Source organism: Columba livia, chromosome 1, assembly GCF_036013475.1.
Source record: "Columba livia isolate bColLiv1 breed racing homer chromosome 1, bColLiv1.pat.W.v2, whole genome shotgun sequence".
NCBI classification, from domain to species: domain Eukaryota; kingdom Metazoa; phylum Chordata; class Aves; order Columbiformes; family Columbidae; genus Columba; species Columba livia.
Genome location: NC_088602.1, coordinates 68,039,173 through 68,055,659, shown reverse-complemented (window position 1 = coordinate 68,055,659; position 16,487 = coordinate 68,039,173). Strand labels below are relative to the sequence as shown.

The 16,487-nt window shown below is 38.6% G+C and overlaps 1 protein-coding gene across 5 annotated transcripts in view; it reads left to right on the top strand.

Annotated features, from left to right (window-relative positions):
• IL1RL1 (interleukin 1 receptor like 1) overlaps nt 1-15,488 on the top strand; it is a 48,936-nt gene extending 33,448 nt beyond the window's left edge. For 2 of the 5 annotated variants that reach the window (XM_065060956.1, XM_021290586.2), the window contains 5 exons: nt 869-1,001; nt 1,094-1,251; nt 7,850-7,993; nt 9,867-10,025; nt 13,856-15,488. In XM_065060956.1, coding sequence (XP_064917028.1) covers nt 869-1,001; nt 1,094-1,251; nt 7,850-7,993; nt 9,867-10,025; nt 13,856-14,202 — 941 coding nt within the window. In that variant the 3' untranslated portion in view covers nt 14,203-15,488. Of the gene's footprint in view, nt 1-868; nt 1,002-1,093; nt 1,252-2,841; nt 3,166-7,849; nt 7,994-9,866; nt 10,026-13,855 lie in introns of those variants that run through there. The other 3 variants (XM_065060948.1, XM_065060963.1, XM_021290587.2) reach the window with 3 other exon arrangements.
• Nucleotides 15,489-16,487: the final 999 nt, after the last annotated feature.

Genomic DNA, 16,487 nt, shown 5'->3' with positions numbered 1-16,487 from the left:
CGGGATTTTTCACTTCATTTTTGCACCATAATGTTTTCCAGATTTAATTAACTCCAGGCACAGTCATGTGAAATTATATATAACTGATGGGTTACTTAGCTATTAAGCATCAATTTTAGGGCATTTAAATAACACATTCTACTCTTACTGGGTATTCGCTTTACATTTGAAAATCACTTCTGCACTGGTTTATTGTCTCTGATTTGCACAAATGAAGAGATTTCTCCATGCCACCTAAAACTAATCCAGGATGTAAGTTAATCTTATCTAAACCCTGCTCAGATGCTGATTTACATGGAAATAATTTACAGTGTTTTAATTATACCTCTTCCAGTGCAACGGTGACTCTAACTTCAGAATAAATATTTCCTAATGTCAAATACTTAATACGTTATTTCCTGTTTTAGTTTTGTTTGGCCTGGTTTACTTTACTATTTTCCATTTGGAATAAAATCCAAGATAAGACTCTGCATGCCAGACTTACACAAAATAATATATACTGAAATTTAACGATGTTATTTCCATGTACAATTGTGTGTAAACTAGAGTTACTTTCCTCAATAGTTGATTACATGGGTTAAGCATCACAAATAAAGTCTACATTGCCGTCATCATAACAAAAACAAACAATTCCTTTTGTAATCCTTGGTGTTGTATTAGATCATTTGTTAAAAATCTCATGGTACTATTTATTTTCAAGTGTCTTCTATGCATCATTTTGTCAGCAATAGTTCAGATAAATATGTCAAAACTGTCAGGCAAAACTCACAGGTGGTATGAAGGTTTGTAGAAAAAGATGTTATCAGGAAAATTAAATTATACTTGTTTTTCATCAATGAATGTCTGCATCTATCTGTATCTTGATTAGGTGCTGCTTTGTCTCTGAAATGTCAGGCCCGCCTTGGGATTAAGAAACAGCCGATAGCTGTTGTCACATGGGATGTGGATAATGTCCCAGTGAGATACTTAGATTTTTCAAGATTTAATGAAAAAACTAATTTGTAAGTACATGTAACATAGAATAATCTTTCTTCTATGCAAACTGTACATAGCCCCTAAAGCAAATGGTACCAGCTCTTTCTCTCTCTATTAGTTTTGAAGGACGTGCACAAGAATACTATAGAGAAACCACTTTGCATATTAATGAAATAAAAAAGGAGGATCTGCAGGCAAATTTCACATGTGTCGCAGTGAACGAAATGCACAACACAAAAGCCACGGTGACGTTGCAGCTCAAAGCGCCACGTGAGGGTAGGATTTTTTTAGTTTTGTTTTGTTACGCTTTGCACTCAGTTTGAAATATGTTGGTAATTTTATTTTATTATTTCTTTCTGTTAGTAAGGAAGTTTCTGCTGGTAAAAAACAACAACAACAAAAAAATAGCAGCCTGCTTTCTCCCTATACATTCAAACCAGTGACAAAATTCCCATAGCTTCATTAGGTCATGAAAGTCCTTGGGGTAAATTCTACTGGGAGGTGGGGGCATTACTCAAATGGTATCAGCGAGAGATTAAATATGCAGAGCACAACTGTATCAGCCCTGTGATAAGAATATCCTGTTTCTAGGATATTTCTGCTTGGTGATAAATGCCCCTTGCCCCTAAGACAGGCAGTGCACTTGAATTTGAAGCACACTAGTGTAGCGCAGTCTGCTCTACAAAATACTCAAGCTGTAGAGGAACCTCTACAGGCGAGAGCTGGGCAAGAACTGACCTCTCCTTTGGTCGTCAGCATTACAATGCATTATGAGGAGCAGAGATTCATCTTCTTTTGGGCACCAAACTATTGTTTCTGGTGTGTAACTATGGAAGAAAACAGGCCAACTTTAAGAACAGGAGTTTCAGCTGCCGGTTGACTTGCCTCCCCTCCCATACCACATCTACTGTGACTAACTTCTGTGAGATCTGGCTTTATACTCTCCCACTCTGAGCAGCACTGTGTTCACTGTGTGCCACACAGGGGTGTAACTAACTCTTGGAAGGCTTTCCCTTGGCCTTACTTTTAAATTCATGATTCTAGTAATTTCTGCCAAAGAAGGAAAATTGAGGTCAGTAAATGGTGGGAACCAGGACAAGCTTTAGCTCCTATAGGATTATTTTTTTTTTAATAGGGATAGCCAGTTCCCTGTGAAAGCACTGTCACCAGCACCATTGAATTTTATTCTTATGGCAGAATATGTTATTGTGTCCGTGAGGCACAAGAAACTGTGCTCAATGGTTTCCTTTCTTATCCCTTCACATATGCTGAACCACCAAGGACATGGAGAAGAAATCCTAAGGTCTTTAATAGGGATTAGTTTTCTATGAGAAGAAAAAAAAGGGGAAAAAAAAAGTAAAATCAAGTGTATTGTGATCACAGGGTGTGCAGAGCTCCATGTCCTGCAGTATTCTTGACTGTTCATAACTTCCTACAAGATTATGGCTTCAAAGCATAGACCTATTTCCTTCCCACAACCCTAAGAAGGGATGTAGGTGAATTATAAGAGAGGATGGGTCGTTGCCCAGCAGGACAGCACCAACTCCCACCAGAGGAAGGTGGCAGGAGATGTTTTGGTTGGATATTACTGAATGAGTGTCAGTGTAGCGTCACTCAGGAAGCTGGAAACATTTCCGTTCTGCACTGAATTATCTGAGTGTGGGAGAGTATTTGCAATGAAAGGCAAGGAAAACTAATAACAGTTCCTGCTTGCTGTAGTTCAGGTAATATTATACAAGTCCTTTATGAGCCCCATATTACAAACTACATGAAATAAATAATGTATTTTAAATTCTGTATTCATCAAAAGATTAATTAATCTGATTTTTGTGGTAGACAACTCTTATTTTGTTTTTTCATCCATAGGTCTTCAGTAAATGTTAATGAAAGCTCTTGACTGTGACCCCCCTTTGCTGCTGCCTCTTCTGTGTGGGTGTCTGTCCCCTTCTCCTTGTTGCTGTTGTTGTCAAGATGCCTGCTTCTGCCACTCAGCGCTGTTGGTGTAAGCAATGCTACGTCCAGAAATGGTTGTGCTCTGCTTTAGTTTTCTGCACTCACTCCTTACACAGCTGAGCAATATTTATGCTAAAACAATGACAGCTTACCTTTGAGCATAATGAAAATGCTATAGGGTTTTCTTGTGTCTCACATTTTGTAAATGTGTAATAAAAATGTGTACTCTAGTTATTATTTGTGTTTTGTTTGCTTGTGTTTACAGGATTATTTTAAAAATATGTGGTTGTTCCTTAGTGTTTCCCATAGCACAAATTGTGTCTGCTAACTACTGTCCTGTTAATGTGCTTTTTACACAAGTTTCTGCTCTTTTGTCTCTTGGGGTTTTTTGAGGATGTTCAGTATTGCTCACATTATCATTATTTGTAGTACAGACCTATGATAAAAAGTAAGAAATGAATAGGTGTTGTGCCACTTGGTACTCAAATTGATCATTTTGGGAGGTGTTTAATGAACTAGATAAATAGTGTTTAGCTGCATAGGTGACAGATTAAGGGAGGAAGCAAAGATGCTTTAAGCAATTGCATTGAAGATGCTCTTCAGTCTTACAGCAATAGTCTCTGTCTTCAAAAACCTGCTGAATGAATGATTTGGCTCACCACATGGAAATTTTCAATGGGAACCAGGAATTAAATGTGTTTTTCTTAGTCATAGTCAAATACTTTAAGCCTTGTTTTGTTGTTGGCAACATCATGGCAATTAACCCTGCTTTGGTAACAATTGTAATCCACGTAAGAATTAAAAAATTGCCAGACAGGAGTTATGAGAAAAGGAAGATTTTCTTTCACAGTCAACAATGGTGAGAGCTGGTTGATTTTGTATCCATGGAAAACAAAAATACTTCCTTAATACTGCCAGGAACAGATGTCATTGGAAAGCTTGTTGACATTTCACAGGGAAAAAACTGTATTTTCCAGTTTAGGATATATGCTGTGCACCCATGTGTATCTATGTACATCTGTGAAGAAAAGCACTGTATTGTTAAAAAGTGTCTCTCTCAAGTGTCTTTTCGCTTGTATTTTTCAATGGGAAATAAATGCTGCTAAGAGAAGTTGATCAGCTCTTTAGAAATGAACTATTAATATGTGACCTGAGTACCTCAGTTATCAGGTGTGATGCAATGTAGTCAGCTCCTTTTGGTGTGATTTGATGGTTTTCAGACAGGACACACTATGTCTTTTAGACTCAGAGAAATCAGGCACTTTCTCTCTTCGTTCTAATGGGAGTGTTTAAGGAGGACTTGGCTATGAATTTTGACAGTCTCTGCAGCTGTGCTCTTGCTCCCACTAGGAGGTGCTAATGTCCCTGCAACTTATAGCTGCTGCTGCTTCATTCAGAGGTTCCTCCTGCTGCGAAAGATCTTTCTCCATTTTTTTCTCATCCACCCCTGCCTAGTCTTTGATCACTCCCAGTCAATATGGAACCCATTCTTCAACACTATTTCCCATCCTTTCTCTCTGCTTTTTGCTTGAAGTTATTTGGTATCTTCTGACTCCATCACCAACACTTGCTCATAAACACATTTTTCATGTCTCATAATACCTTTTCACAGAAAATACAGGCTGTCTTATTTCTTCCAGATCTTTCAGTCCTGTATCTCCCTTCTTAATTCCAGATGTGGTAATCACTCCACATTTTACACTCCCTCTCTACCACAAGACATGTTCTTTCATGTGCTCTGAGATCTTCTGCATAGCTTGTTCTGTGGTGTGTCTCTGGTCACTGTAAGGCTGAGGAATTTGAGGCAACTTTTAATTCCCTTTTCTTCCACCTTCCCTGATCAAGATGTAGCTCACCTTGCTGGACACCTGACAAGAAACAGTGACTCTGCCTGCCAGACTACTCCCAGTTGCCCTCCACAGCTTCTTGATATCTCTCACACTGGAAGATGCCAGCTCTCAAGAACAAGAAAACTAATTGGCTACACTGTCCATGCCAGTTCAGCTCATTGATAACTGCAGTGGATCAATGTTCACAAAAGCAGCTCTGCCAGGAGAGAAGCTGTTATTGTAGCTCCTGAGACAATGACAAGTAATCAGAGAAATGCTGGAAGTATTAACTTCTACCAGCAGAGCTGGGTCAGGACAGGAACACCCTTTCAGCATCTCCTTTAATCTGCCTGCTAGGGAACACATAGGCTGTCTGAATACCTTCCAAGTCCTTCCCTTTTTACAATATATAAATTGTCACTGGCTTTCAGTTCCTCATCTTGATTCAGGACTGGTTAAATAACTGGAGGTGGTTTTTCTTGTGTCTGACCCACAAGCATCATTTTATTTGTCCCTGAGCATTCTTCACTTCTCATTCACAAATAAGTGTAAAATGCCCAGAGGACCACAAATCTTTCTGGCATGAACCCTCTTCTTTGGAGAATGCCAGAAATTCCAGTCTTTTACAGCAGAGATAAAGTTCAGCCCATAACATCAGTTCTGTTCTTCCTCAAAATATTGAACGTCAAACCTAACCTTTTGGCTCATCTCTGCTGGACGGATGTGGACAAGAATTCCAGACTCAGACCTCTGCCTTTGGTGTCTGAAAGTGTATCTACCTTAGAAGCCAGAGAAGTTACAAAAAACTGCTGTTCTTCCAGAGTTTGTCAGGAAACCCTTAAAATGTTGTTTTCTGACTTGTTTTCTCTGGCCTGTCCAGTATTGTTTCTTGTTAGCTCATAGTATTCCCGTTGCTCTTGAATATAAATAAATAGTATTAGAAGACGGTCATGAACTCTCTGCTGCTAAATGATGCAGGAAAGTCAAACAGAACAACAGGATCTGTTCAACCTTTTTCAGGGCCTCAAGGAGTGGCTTCTGGCCCTTGCTCCCATTATGTTGAAGATAGTTGATCTGTTTCAGAGAATGAGAGGCTGAGTCAGCCTTACTGGGAGCTCAACCTGCTCTTCCAGGAAAACTCCTGTGGAGTTCTTGTCTGATGCTTTACAAGCTATATAAGCACAGGAAGTTTATCAGCCTTGGTCTAATAGTGGAAAACCAAAAGTAAACAGTGGTTTTCAGGTTCATGATTGCAAAAGTTGTTCAAATCTGTTTCTTCTCTACATGTTTTATAGATACTTACTCATTGTGTAATAACAGTATTTGTAAAGTCATGGCATGCACACTCTCAACAAATGGAACAATAGGAAATAATGGCAGTCTCTGATCCTTGGGTGACCCTCACCAGGTAACAGAAAGGGTTTTCTGATTTTGTCTCTCTGTGTGAGTGTATTGACCAGGAAAATGGACCAAATAATAAAATCTGGAGGTGTCCACAAGGACAAAGTTCCTTCATGAGCATCACATTACACTTTTAAAACTACAAAATAGCCAAAGTTCACTGTAAAAGAAATTGGTTTGCTATAAAAGAAACTGGTTGTTTTCTTACCCACTTCAATCTTATTGGAAGGTAGTTTTCCCTGACGTCCTGGTTCTGGTGGGGTGGGCTTCATCACGTGCCTGATGTTTCTTTCTCCCTTTGAATGGCAAAGAAAGACACAGGAAAATATGAAAATCATGCCAGATTTACCTTGCATCCTACCAGAGGAGACGGAAAATGTACTTGTAAACTCTTTATTTATTTAGCTTTTCAGTGGAATTTCTCAGGCACTAATATTTTTAGGTTGCCTCCATAAGTATTAAATACACTGCCTTATTCAATATTTCCTGGAGATGGGTTTAGGTTTTAGAGAAAACATGTATGGAACTTCTCTGAGTCTACATGTTAACATCAAGTGGAATAGATTTAGGTATCTTCAATTTGCTTAGGAGCAGATTTCTACTATGAGAGAGTTGTCGTTAATCTTCCCTCCAAGGAAATAACAAGGCCTTTTTGTGTAATTGTGGTATAAATTCTTTGACATTTTAATTTCAAAGTTGGCTTTGGTTTTTGGAAAAGTGCTAATCATAATCTTGCCCTAGATTGGCTGTGTGCACACAATAGCACAGAGATGGTGACTGCCACCCTTATAGAATCACAAAACCACAGGATGGTTTGGGTTGGGAAGGACCTTCAAAGGTCATCTAGTTCAAACTCCTGCAATGAGCAGGGACATCTTCAACTAGATCAAGTTGCTCAGAGCCATGTCCAGCCTAGCCTTTAATTTTTCCAGGGATGGGGCATCTACCACCTCTCTGGGGAACTTGTTCCAGTGTTTCACCATCCTCATTGTGAATTTCTTCCTTATATTTAGTCTGAATCTATGCTCAATAACTCTTCAACTCTGAGATGGTCAGATTCAGGAGCTCTTCTATGAGGGAAGATGCAACTAATGTGGGTGGCTTCTTTCTTTCCTAATTTTCTCTGCTTGTCATTGCTATTTTACACTCCTTGGACTCCTTCAAAGGCAAAGATGGGGAGGACACCATCTGCCTCCAGCATAGTTTATTTTTGTGACCAGGACATGTTCTGTTTTCTAGTTTGTTTGTGTACTTTGCTCTTATCTTGCAGATTTCATTATTTGCACATGTTTCTCTGTGCCCTGTTTGTGCAACCATGCCAGAAACCTCCACTTGTCCTTTTGTGGACACTTAGGGTTGACATGTGTGGGCTTAGATGCCCTGAACATTATTGCCGGTTGTGTTATTAACAGATTTGCAATGTCACAAAATATGTAAACATCGTTGTCAGCTGTGGTATTTAGTGTAGGTAGGACTAAATTCAACAGAAGTAAATATTAATTGTATACTGGCTAGTATGCTTCTAGCTTAGGGGTCTCTGTGTTGCCTATGCCAGCTGGGGAAAGAAAAATCTTTGTTGTGTCTGCTGTGAGCTCCTTAAATCTTCAACTGAAGCAAAGATATGAGAGGCTGAGGCTTCAGCTCATGGGTTAACTTCTCTATGGCTAACAATATATTCCTCTCCTTTGCAGTGGGTCTTCCTAACATCCTCTTGATCACAGGATCTCTAGTTCTGCTAGTTGCAATAGCAGTCTCTGTTATACTTTATCAGTCCTTCCGAGTTGATATCGTCTTATTGTATCGGGAGGTATTTCAGCCCTACTCAGTCAAGGATGGTGAGTAAAAATGGAACAAGAAAGTTTAAAAAAGGGAAAAAGGCGAATCATCTGGAAACTGATTTATTTGATAGTTTCTTACTAATTCATATGACACCTGAGCCTGATCCTTTGCTTTCTCATAGTTTCTGAAATCATTTAGATAAGGGGGGACAGACATAGCTCTGGTGGTGCTTTACATACCCTTGTTTCATGGGTTCTTTAGTAATAAAACAAGGATTCAGTCCTGGTTTCATGTATTTCTAACAAAATATTTGCCAAAATTTTGAATGACAGTGAAAGTCTGATCTATAGTGCTATTAACTGTGCTTGTTAGGTGCTCTCTAAAGCAAAGGATCCAGCCTGCTGGCTAATCTATTAACAGTCATGTGTTAGAGCAATACAGTTTTTACAAGCCAAAGAAAAAGGTACTAGTGTTGTGGAAGACAATTTTGGGTAGAGTACATCCCATCCAACTTTAGGGGTGGACTTCAGCTCAAGATTCAGACATCCAAATTAATTTGCAAACAATGAAGGTGCACATGTGCAAATTCCAGTAATTGACATGAAACCTGGAGACCTGGGGCTGGGTTCGACTGTCTATCTGCAAGCAACTAGTGCCGCTGGAGCTCCCTTGGGACTTAAGAGACAAATTAACCCCTCTGCAGTGGCAGCTGATACTGTATGGTACGTGGTTTTAGGTGTTCAAATCCAGCTTCTTCTCATCAGTGAAATCAACTGAGCTAACCAGACACTGGGACCTTGCATCAGTGGTCTAAACGTGGTCATACAGAGTCATTTGGGATGGTTGAAAAACTGGTCACGTAACACAGATCTGCCATATGTTGCAGACTTTTGAAGCAGGATCTGGAGATTAGACAGGGTGCCATAGGAAGTCTCAAATGGCACTAGATGCCTATGATTCGGCAAATCTCCTGGGCCCCTGGCATTTACATGAGAGTAGTCTGAATCACTCTAGGATTCACTAACTGCAGTGGCCAGTTCTCCACTGATTGTAGCAGGAGTTTAGACACCAAGCTTTCATGTAGACACATAAATTTACATTTTTTAAATCCAAAACTGACTTCTACCACAGACATCTGCGCAGTAGATACCTACAAGTGATCTAGTTACTTACATTCTCTTTAAAGAGGAAAAAAATATATTTTTTAGGGCAATTTCCATTTAAGTATATTTTATGATGAAATTAATCCGACTCTGGAAATGGCTCTTTCTTTTTTATTGTAAAGATGGTCTGCACAAGAACCTGAGATACCAACAAAAGAAGATATATGATCATCTCCAGTGGAAATCAACATTTGGAATTAGAAAACAAATGCCGTAAAGGAAAATATATTTGAGAGAAATGAAGAAAAGGGCAAAAGAAATATTTGACTTTGTACTTGGTTCTGACTGTAAGACTATTTCCTGAGTAACAGAGCTTTTCACTCAGAAATATGATATGTTGTGGGAGTGATGAGTAATTTCTTCAAGGAGGAAGAATTCAAGTGTCCTGAAGGATGAAGGCTGTTAACAGCCTATTGTATCACTGGAGAAAATAAATGCTGAGCTTCATCTCTATTTCATGCTAATATGCACTGATCAGTGCATATTTCTTACTCTATATGCTTTAGGATACAGCCTCCACAATACAAAGTTTGGGTTCGCCAAAGTTACAACACACAGGACACTACACTTGAGCATGGAAAACACCAAATCTGTGCAGTCTCTAATTTCCAGACATGCACCCAATGATATCCACTATTCAGACTAACAGGAACTTCTACTTAGATCTACTTCAAAGACTGATATTTTTACTTATCTTCTAGCTTTTGCACTAGACAGTTCTAATTCTTGTTACCACAATACGCATTCCTCTTTCTTTGCCTTACAGATGGGAAGATTTATGATGCATATGTAATCTACCCCAGAAACCATACCAATGAAGCTAATTTTGTGGAATATTTTGTTTATCAAATAATGCCAGATATTCTAGAAAATGAATGTGGCTATAAACTGTGTATTCATGGGAGAGACATATATCCTGGAGAAGGTAAGTTTCAGATCAGATAACGTACTGAATGACTTGTGAAGCTTGAGCAAATTGTGTTTCTAGACCCACTTAGGGGTACAGGGGTTCTCTTTATGTTCTTGAGCTTGCTGCTCATTTCCTCAGCAGCTGCTCTTTCGGTCAGGGTGACACAATGACACTCTGTGCTTGCTGGTGTGCTAAGAAGAGCAAGCTACAGGGCAGGAGTTCAGGTTGCTTATTGTCTTCTTGGGTCATACAAGAAATGTGAACCCAAGTGTGACTTTTAAATATATATCTGTTCCTTCAGTAGAGTAACTCTGCACAGGCATTATCTAGCCAAAGCCACAACCAATCTGTATGTGAGTAAGTCTACAAGACATGGAAGAGGAGAAAACCACAAAATAAGTTCATTAATTAACCTTGCTGTTATCACTTATGGTTTTTCAACCTGGTTTGGTGGTGCTAAGAGTCACAGGAATTTCAGTTTCTGTTCAGTGATGTGATGTACTTTCACTTCACATAATTTCCAGCACTAAATCGTGGGAGCTGGTATTCTTTATTACAACTTCCTTGTCTTCCAGAATGGAATCATGTTAATTTACCTGTGCTAATCTCCATATGGACACCTCTAAACTCTCTTAGAATTGCTGTCATCTAGATACTATCTGCTTTTCTCCAGAGATGACTCTTCTGTTTATCTTGTGTTCTGGTTGTTCGGTGGACCAGATCTTCTCTCCTTGTCCGTAAGCAGGCATGAAGCCAAAGCCGGCACATTTTCTGTTACACATTTCTGAAATCATCTGCATTGGGCCAGTTGTCATTCATCTGTCCAAAGCTGGGTTGAGATCTCTGATGTCCTTCTCTTCTGGAGAGTAGCATAAGTGCTGCCTGACCTTGGGAAAAGCCACTGCAACAAGCATGTAAAAGTAGCTGCAAGAGTCATTAAGCCAGACCGTTCCCAGATCCAGAACAAGCAACTTACAATAGCTTACGAAGCTGTCAATGGCCAAAACTTATGCCACTTCTTCAGGTAATTAGGGACAGTATGAGATTTTGTTATGAGACACTACTCTCAAACTGTGGTTTATGGATGGCAATCCTGGAGAAAACTGAGCATGGCATGCAACTGGAGTGATGACTGTGGGACTAACAGGGGCTGTAATGAGTTGGCTGAAAACAAAGACATTTTCACTGTACAAAGGCCCATAACACAGGAGTGACAGCCAGAAAACTCACAAAGCCAGCCTTGGACAGTGAGTAACATTGGTTTCACATGTTTAGTCTGATTTAATCAAAACTCTCAAAATGTCCCGAGCATTGACCATTATCCTTCTATTTCTCTTCCTGCCTACTTTCCCAGCCTTCTGCTTTTCTCTTCCTTGTTCACTTTCATGCCCCAAAATGTTTCCACTTGGCTGGAAAATGTATTCAGAATCTTCCTGCCACTGGGAACTCTTTAAAGTTCTTTGCTTCCAGGCAGATGGACTTTACCCATACAGTCCCCACTTTTGTTTATCTTCTGACCTTGAGCCTTTCATTAGCAGATTTCCGGATCCAAAACCTTACAATTAAAATATGCTAAGAAGAGTGAAACAGGAAATGCCACTTCAAGTTACTGTGATTCTTCCTGAACATCTATCATAACATTTAATGAATCATATTTTTCAGTGTAAAACTCCATGTATTTCCAGAAAAAAAATGCAGTGAGGATATAAAATGGAATTATTATTGCAAGGCATGCTTATGACTCTTAGTTCCAGAGCAAAGTTTTGTTACTTGAAACTTGTGTTGTTCCAGTAAAAAAGAAAGTTAAACAATGATTCAAGTGATAAACAGCACTGCATAGCTGTTGGACTCCCATTATGCTTTCTTGAACTAGCATTCTTTTTGTTTCCTGGTCTTACTGTTTAATGGCATTTTCTACAACCTAATGATTACCTGAAGAGGTGCAAATGCAAGTACTACCCAGCAAATCAAAAGCTTTCACCAACATCACCTTCTACTCCATCCTTCTCATGGTCTCATTGTCCTGCCAACTGCATTCTTTGCTGCAGAATCTAACAAAACATCTTTGGAGCTGCTGTATCTGTAATAGACAAAACCATGAAAAAACAACAAAGGAATGAACATACTTCAGTCGAGCAATGTTTTGTGTAGCCAAATGCCCTATCTTCAGTAGTGGTCATGGGTAAAGGACTTGAAAAGACTTTAAGAACAGGACAAGCTTACTCTATACTTCCACTAAGGTACTCTCCCAGCACTTTGTGGACTTCAGATGCTCTAATTTTTGTGTGTAGCATCTGTTGATGGATTTTTCTTTCGCAATGTTTTCTACCACTTTCAGAACTCACATAAACTTCTAATATTCATGAAACATGTTGCAATGAATCCCTCAGTTAAAGTATTTACAGCATGTAAACCCATCTTTCCTCAAAGTATGGCTTCAGAAACCCAAATGAAGAAGGGAATACCTCCCCAAGTCCATGGTCTTTCAGTTCTGAGCACAACCAACTGCACCTCAAAACTAATAAAGATGCTTTTTTTAAAAAAAATGGTGTTATTTTGGCAATTAAACATATGACACTAGCTGCTTACCTTATTTTTTTCACCCTCCAAAGGATTTATTCTCCTAACATAAGGAAAACTTCATTAAAAATAAGAAAATGTTTGAATTGGTGAACATCACAGAAAGGCAAACTGTTTTCATTGAATACTCTCAGAGACAAGAAACAGGGGAGAGAAGACATTGAAAAGGTTCTCTTCCTGATTCAGGAGCTGTAAAAGCTGGGCCTCTCAGAATGAGAAGACCCTCGCAAAGGGCTGGTAGTCCCCAGCAAAGGAATAGAAGATGCATATGCGGCTGGCTGATGACTTCTGCAAATCAATGTCTTTGTTAAATAGTTGATACATTGAATTTCCTTAGCTCGGCTCCTATCTCCTTTCCTTTGGCCCAGGATGACATGCTCCCACTGAAACAACTCCAGTTTTCATTCTATAAACCACAGGAAAATCTTCTAACATGGGCAAGCATTTCACCGGATGGGCATTCATCTGCAATCATCCTCCTGTAGACATCACACAGGACATTGAAAAAAAAGGAGCTCCTGGAGGCCTGATGTGGAGCTTTCCAAGCTGGCCCAGAAGTTTCTCACATAGCATGAGTTTGCGAGGTTCAACACCTCCAACATCACAGTCCCAGTTGCAGTTGATTAAGTCTCCCTAACATTGTAGTGGGAAAGAAAAACACCTTTAGTCATGCTGACACACAAATGCCCTGAAAGTATGGATCCACCCCCAAACCCATACACAGGTTAGTGTATAAATTAGCCTGCTATAGCTCAGGAGAATTAATACTCCCTCTACCAGTAAGTAAGTCTCTTAGAAGTAAGTCAACCAAAAGTTTCCAAATTTCATTGGGAAGTATTGCAGGATCAGTCTTTAAAGCACCAGACTTGATAGAACATCTTTCCTTACATGGAGACTATTGATTAAGCACAAATTTGACATGATCCAGATCTACTGAACTTGACCTTAAGGTGGTGGATTAGAAATTCCTAATAATTAAGAGCAGTGGAAATATTAATGTTTCAACCAAATAAAACATTGGAAAGGAAAGCTTTTTTGGTTGTTGTTGTTGTTGGTTTTATTTTATTTTATTTTATTTTATTTTATTTTATTTTATTTTATTTTATTTTATTTTATTTTTAAGCTCATTTTCTGCTGAATAAACAGTAACAAACTGAAGTGAGATGGAAGTTAGTTCTGGTTAAAAAACAAAGATGAAATGCCTGAACACAAAAGAGTTTATAAAAGAAATTTCAGGGTCTCATAATTTTATTGTAAATTCCTAGATACAGCCAGTGCAATTGAGAAGATGATGCAGAAGAGTAGACGGCTGATCATCCTTCTAACACAACAGCTCATTAATTGTAAAGAATCTGCTTATGATCAACACATTGCTTTATACAATGCCCTCATTCAAAATGACACAAAGGCGATTCTTCTGGAAATGGAGACAATTGGGAATTATGAGAAGCTTCAAGAATCTCTTAAATTTATTATTAAGCAGCAAGGTACCATCAAATGGAAAGAGGAACACACTGTGCATCCACAGTCATCCAATTCTAGGTTCTGGAAACAGGTGAGGTACCATATGCCACTGACACTGAAGTCCTCATACCCAGCTAATGCTGGGTGAAACATCTGTGGAAATACTGATGTACTAACAGGATGGACCACATGCCTGCAGCTCTTCTTCCTTTCCTCAGGTACACGATTTTACAGTCTGGAAGTCTGGCTGTGGTTTTGGACTTTTTTTCAGTCCTTCAATTGATAAACTGATGGAAGAGGTCTGCGGAACTGAGGGAAGCTTTTATAGGTGTGGTAGTTCTGTAAATAAAGCATTCTAGGCTGCGTGCAGGATTGTGCATGTCATGGGAAGCAAAATGTGCCCATACTCTTCCTATGTATAGTTGTACGTATAAACGAAAATTATTCTGGATAGCTAAATGTCCTGCAGGTTTGCTTTACCTTTCTAATACAGTTCATCAAACATAAATGCCTTCTGTATTATTTGACTAGAAAGCATGATGTGTATTATGTAAGTAGAAGATATGATGTTGTGCTTTTTAAATATTAATTCCACCACGTATTCTTTTTTAATTCTACAGCAACAATAATACCATGAGATTCTATATTTCCTTAGTATGGATGCTTCAGTAAAGGCTCTTCTGAGACTGATGTGAATACAGCATGTAAAAAAAAATAGCACTGTTCAGGGAAATAACACACTAATATATATGTATATGTGGGGGTTTTTTATATGTATTTTAATGAATATATTAAAATGAATCTCACACAAAGGGGAAATTTTAAATACTTAAATTACAGCAGACCCTGATATTATTAATGTTATTGTAATCTCTGGATTGAAATAACATTTTAAAATTTAGGGTGTTTTTTTGTACACTAATGACATTCTTTATGCTACTGAAAAAGAAGAGACCACATTTTTCTAACAGGTAGTATTAACTCCTTCCCCCCTACTTTGACCTTATGTACAGTTATACTTTCTTCTGATAGTGAATACCCTGAGATGCAAAGGTCAGAGCTGAATCTCCTCCTAGGTCAGGGGAGTATGAACAAAATATGTTCTAGTACAGATACCCTTGTAAACTTTAATGTTCTTAGCTTCTTACAAACAGGGATTTTTAATGTTGGAGTATGCTTGGTTTTGAGCTTCAGGCCTGCTACAGAGATGGACTTAAAAAGTGAAAATTAGATGAGAACACATAATGTTACCAAGTCCAGGCATACAGAACAGGCAAGTCCTTTCCTTGTACTGTAAGGTTTTATTGAATGTGGATCTTCAGACTTATGGCTGGCTATTTGGAATAGAAAAAATGTGTATTCAATATATGGATAGATTTTTTTCAATATGAAATTAAAAGATCAATGACAAACTAAAGAGCTTTTCATGGATGAGTTATATTTTCAAGTGTTCATCATTCAGTTCAGCACAACTACAATATATCTACTGTTGCATTTTGTTATTGCTTTGTTAGATTGTATGCATTGTTGGGCCTTGTTCCAAAAGATCCCTCTGGATAAACCTCGTTGTCTCTATGGAAGCTTCACAAAATGTATTAATGCCAATGTAAGAGAGTAACATTTCTTCTCACAGAAAAAATACTAATACTAGGGTATGTGTAGAAGTGGGAAAGACTGTTGTTTTTCACTATGAAGATTTTTCACAGCAGCTTCTGAGCAGGGCAGAATATTAACTTCCAAGATTATGACAAAATAATTTTTTAATTGAGTTTGAGTCCTGTGCACTTAACGAGGAAGAAAGGATGATAAAGGGGTGTCTTGGAAACAAAAAATCTGGGACAAATTTTGAAGCTAGAAAGGGATAAGAGGAGAAGGTATAATGATCAAGTTCATGGGGTCAGCAATGAATCAAATTAATCTGAAACATCGCGATATCTCATTGACTTCTGTCAGCCAGGCATGTAGTTATGATGGTGAAAAATAAACTCACTAAATGGGTCTTGTGGGGACAGGCCTTTTGTGTCAAGCCTCATGGTCAACCAAGAAAAAAGAAGAAAACCATTTCATGCAAAGTCAGACAACTCTTACTGTGGTTTACAAGCAGTGAACAGTATGGCTTTGGCAGAAAGAAAAGGGGCAAATTCTGAGAGTGGCAAAGAACTTTTGCAGAACCTGGGGTGAGTATGTGACTGTAATAATGACAAAAAAATGCCGTAGTTGTCACTTCTTTTTGTATTCCTTGGTGGTTAGTAAAGAAATCTGAAATATGCATTAAAATTAATGTATTTCTACAGATGTTATCACGTTCATAGTGTTGAAGAGAAAACACAAAAAGAGCTGTGGTCTACTTTTCCAACATCATTCCAACATCAGAACTGCTGAGACCACACCTGGAGTCCTGTGTCCAGTTCTGGGCTCCTCAGTAGAAGAGAG